This window comes from Neophocaena asiaeorientalis, unplaced genomic scaffold, assembly GCF_003031525.2.
Source record: "Neophocaena asiaeorientalis asiaeorientalis breed wild unplaced genomic scaffold, Neophocaena_asiaeorientalis_V1.1 scaffold503, whole genome shotgun sequence".
NCBI classification, from domain to species: domain Eukaryota; kingdom Metazoa; phylum Chordata; class Mammalia; order Artiodactyla; family Phocoenidae; genus Neophocaena; species Neophocaena asiaeorientalis.
Genome location: NW_020173710.1, coordinates 1,687,101 through 1,690,801, shown reverse-complemented (window position 1 = coordinate 1,690,801; position 3,701 = coordinate 1,687,101). Strand labels below are relative to the sequence as shown.

General features: G+C 51.7%; 1 protein-coding gene across 1 annotated transcript; it reads right to left on the bottom strand.

The window, feature by feature from the left end:
• Nucleotides 1–1,308: 1,308 nt before the first annotated feature.
• On the bottom strand, nt 1,309–3,698 carry ZCCHC12 (zinc finger CCHC-type containing 12). The gene is made up of 2 exons (XM_024750597.1): nt 3,579–3,698; nt 1,309–3,151 (listed from the first exon to the last, which is right to left on the bottom strand). Exon 2 carries the CDS (start codon nt 3,040–3,042, stop codon nt 1,831–1,833), a length of 1,212 nt encoding a protein of 403 aa, XP_024606365.1. The 5' UTR covers nt 3,043–3,151; nt 3,579–3,698; the 3' UTR covers nt 1,309–1,830.
• Between the last annotated feature and the right edge of the window lie 3 nt (nt 3,699–3,701).

The window sequence follows — 3,701 nt, the reverse complement described above, 5'->3', positions numbered from 1 at the left end:
CGCCTGGCATCTCCCCCTCCCTCCCCCCTCAACTGCTAACATAATTAGAAGCCCACTGTCTCTCCCTGGGCGCCTCAAGCTGTGCCATTCCTGGTACACACAGCCCAGAGTTCTGTATGAAACCCTGGAGTCTGTGATTCCCACTGGGCTTCCTGTCCCTGTCAGGTTCCATGTGAGTGTCCCTGGTCATCGGGCCCTCAGCCGCTCTCCTCTTGCTCTGTGCTTAGCCCCTGACGCACCGTCTCCCGCTGCTGCGAGCGCTGTCCTCTCGGCTCTGTGGAGCACCGATTTCCTGCAGGACAGCTGCTTCAGGTCCCCAGGTGTGCGCGTTCGTTTCGCTCCACCCCCTGGCTTAAATGCAGTCATCCCCCTCCACCACCCACCCCCAGCCCTGTCCTGCTCACAGAGGTAGGAACTTATACACCTACAAGAAACATAGGGATCCTCAGGGTCTGAGGTCAGATACGTCCTCTTTTACCACCCTCCGATATGAGATCAGGAGAGGGGACAGGGCAGGTTCCTGGGAAGGTTCTCCGCCCCCCCCAACCCCATCCCGCCTCTCCAGGCCATGAATGCCCACCACTCCACTAAAATAACGTGGAGGGCTTCCAGGCTTTCTGATCCCCATGTTCCTTCATGCGTCCTGGCAACTATATTGCTTTTCGCTCCTCCCCAGCTATTCTCAGTTCCTGGGGTGAGTGGGGTTGGGCTTGGAGTCTTCGGGCTGCACGTGTCCTCTAACATGTAGCTTCAGGGCTTCCAGGCTGAGGCTCAGGGCGCTGTGAGGAGCTGAGCCTCCTGGTGCTGGGCTCCCTTTCCTTAACTGGAGAGTGGGAAGAGGGCCATGTCAGCCCCCAGGAGAGATTCCCGGTTGTGACCAGGATGCGGTGAAGCAGCGGCAGCAGCGATCTCAGAAGTCCACCCAGAGGAGGGAGGGATGCCCCTCCCCAAAGTGGTCAGGAACGGAGCCGCTGGGATCCTCATTTTGGGCTATTCAGCACCAGACTCCCCCACTGTCAGAATCCTCTGGATACATTAGAGAAGAAAGCATTAGCGTGTCGTCAGCTAGTGGGTGCCATAGTTTGGCTCTGTGACCTAAGGGACAGGTCAGTTGTGATAAAGGAGCTCTGTCCATTTACCTCTGGGGAATATGTCAGCCCATTTCGTCTTCCTTTTTCCCCATCTGCAAAGGGAAGTTAATAAAAACCCCACCTCAGGGTATAACCCCACCGTTTATAGCTTTTTACTATATTTTTCTTATTCCTGTTTCCTTTACTTCTTCCTAAAATAATATCAGAGACATTAAGATAGATGCTGATATATATTTATTGACATAGAAAGACGCCCACAACATATATTATTTGGTGAAAAAATACACTTTAGAACGGCACTTATATTTGATCACTTTTTTCTATACATATATCTGTCTGGGTACATAGGTATAGGGAACTATCTAGAAGGACATTCATCACAGGGTTGACAATGGTTATATGAGGGTTGGAGGGTTTGGGGTTACTTGTACTTTTTGTACTTTCCTTTATTGTTTTAATATTTAACAATGAATTATACCAGTTTCACAAAGAGAATAAAGCCATCAAGGAAAGGGGCACACACAGAAGGTAGACCCTTGGGCAGCAGGGGATTGGAAGCAAGGACGGAGGTCAGGCCATCTCGCTCCACTGTGCTAATATTCAAGACCCTTTGTCTTCCACCCCAAAAGAAAGCCACCTTGTGGATTAATTCATGCAATCAGAACCACCACCCGCCATTTTTCCCATTGCTGGACTCTGTATGTAGGTTAGGGTTCATTTAAAGCTGGGGGCTAGCACCTCACTGTGGCTCAGAAGGGTCACTGGGTTGGCCAGGGGCCTCTCTTGACCCCTCCTCCTCGGTATGTGTCAGCTCCTGCAGGGTGATAATCAGGTTCTCAAACATCTGGGCCTTGTTGCTCTCATTGTCACAGGTTTCCTTTGAGTGGCCCTCCTGTCCACAGTACGAACAGTGGATTGTGTTTTTTCGCTTCCTGGTCCTACGCATATCCCCAGGACCATCATTCTTATACCCAGAACCCCCGCTGGTACAAGGAGATTGAGCCCTGGAATTGCTGGGGGAATCAATGACTAGCACTTGATTCCGAGGTCTGGCCCTGCGTCTGGGGAGAGGAGAACTCGAGAATGAAAGTGGAGGGTCCTGAGACTCCACCAGGATCACATCCTCATCTGAGTCATCATCGGGGGTATCATCTATCTCTATCACGTTGCAGTCGGCATTACCGATCACTATGGGTCGGGAGCCCCCAAATGCCACTGGGCTAGTTGCCCTCTCCACCATTGACTCAGATCTCTTGGCCCGCTTCCGTTTAATAAAAGTGTCATCCCAATCCTCTTCCTCCCTTATCATTCTGATTAACTCCAGGAAACTGGGGAGACGTTCCTGCTCATTTGCATACATCCTGAGAAGATTCTTCAGCCTGAAGCGCAGGTCCCCATTCAGCTCAGCCCCTAAAAGGAGCTGGTGCAGGCGACTCTGGTTTGCATCTTTCTGAGCTATGATCCCTGCCTGAATAGCATTCTGGAGCTGCACCTCTAAACGGATCACGTAAAGGGAGGCTTTCTCCCCTTGTGCCTGCAGGGTGTTAAAAAATCTACCATGAGCGGTCACACTGCTTTCAGACTCCCCAAACACCAATTTCATGGCGTGCAAGAAATCTGCCACACTTAGATTGGGGTTGGCCGCCTGCAGCAAACGCATGACCTCCCGCGCGGGGCCCCTCAGGGTTTTCATCAAGCGCTTCAGTTTTTCCTCCTCAGACATATTCCAATCTGGTAGGACCCCATTGACTTGGGTCAGCCAGTTTTCAAAGGTTTCTTCCCCCTGGGCTGGCACCACCCTCCCCGAGAACAACTTCATGTTTCTCTCTGCCATGTTGGCCATTAAAGGACCAAGACTTCTCTCCAGGGACCTTAGCATAGAATGGGCCCAAGGCGGCAAGGGTGCGTTCTGCCGCCGGCTGTTACCCACGCGCGCAATGATGCTAGCCATGACGGACGATGACCGGGTTTCTGAATGTAACAAGATGCTCAGGCTTTTTAGAAGAGCCTAATCTGCAGGCGTGCTGGGGGGCTCTGCCTTCCTCTTATCTCGGTAGGAACTGTAAAAAAAAGAAAACAAAACAAAAAGCGGGAGGAGGAGTTAATAAGGGACGGGCTGCAGCTGTATTATCTCCCTTCCTGAATATCCTGCAGTACATTTTATATCTGCCCACTGCCCTAAAAATATCCTCCAGAAGACTGGCAATTACAACCTCACGGAGCCAGCCGGTGTCTCCGTGTTAGCAGGGTGCTTTTTACAGCCTCATCCATCCCCTCCCGCCAGTCCTTCAAGAGGGACGGCAACTGTTGCTTCTAATTCTAAGTGTAACAGTGTATGGAGCTGATATTGGGCTCTCAAAATAGAGCACAGCGGTCACAGATTTGTGGGAATAAATAAGATCTCATTAACCTCTTGGTCTCCGGTCTCAACCACACCCCTTTCTTAAAGTCCCCTCTCCCCCGCCCCATTATTTTTCAGATTCTTACAGGAGCTCAGGAGCAAGCGCGCGCCTTTATTTCACTTCCAGCTTCTGCAACCGGTGGCCTCCGTGAGAAAGCTCGCCTCTGGGGTACGGTCGATCGCTGTCCCCCGGGGGTCGCCGATCCGGG

Excerpts from the sequence above, each read along its gene's own strand:
- ZCCHC12 (XM_024750597.1), bottom strand. The coding sequence starts at position 3,042 with ATGGCTAGCATCATTGCGCGCGTGGGTAACAGCCGGCGGCAGAACGCA.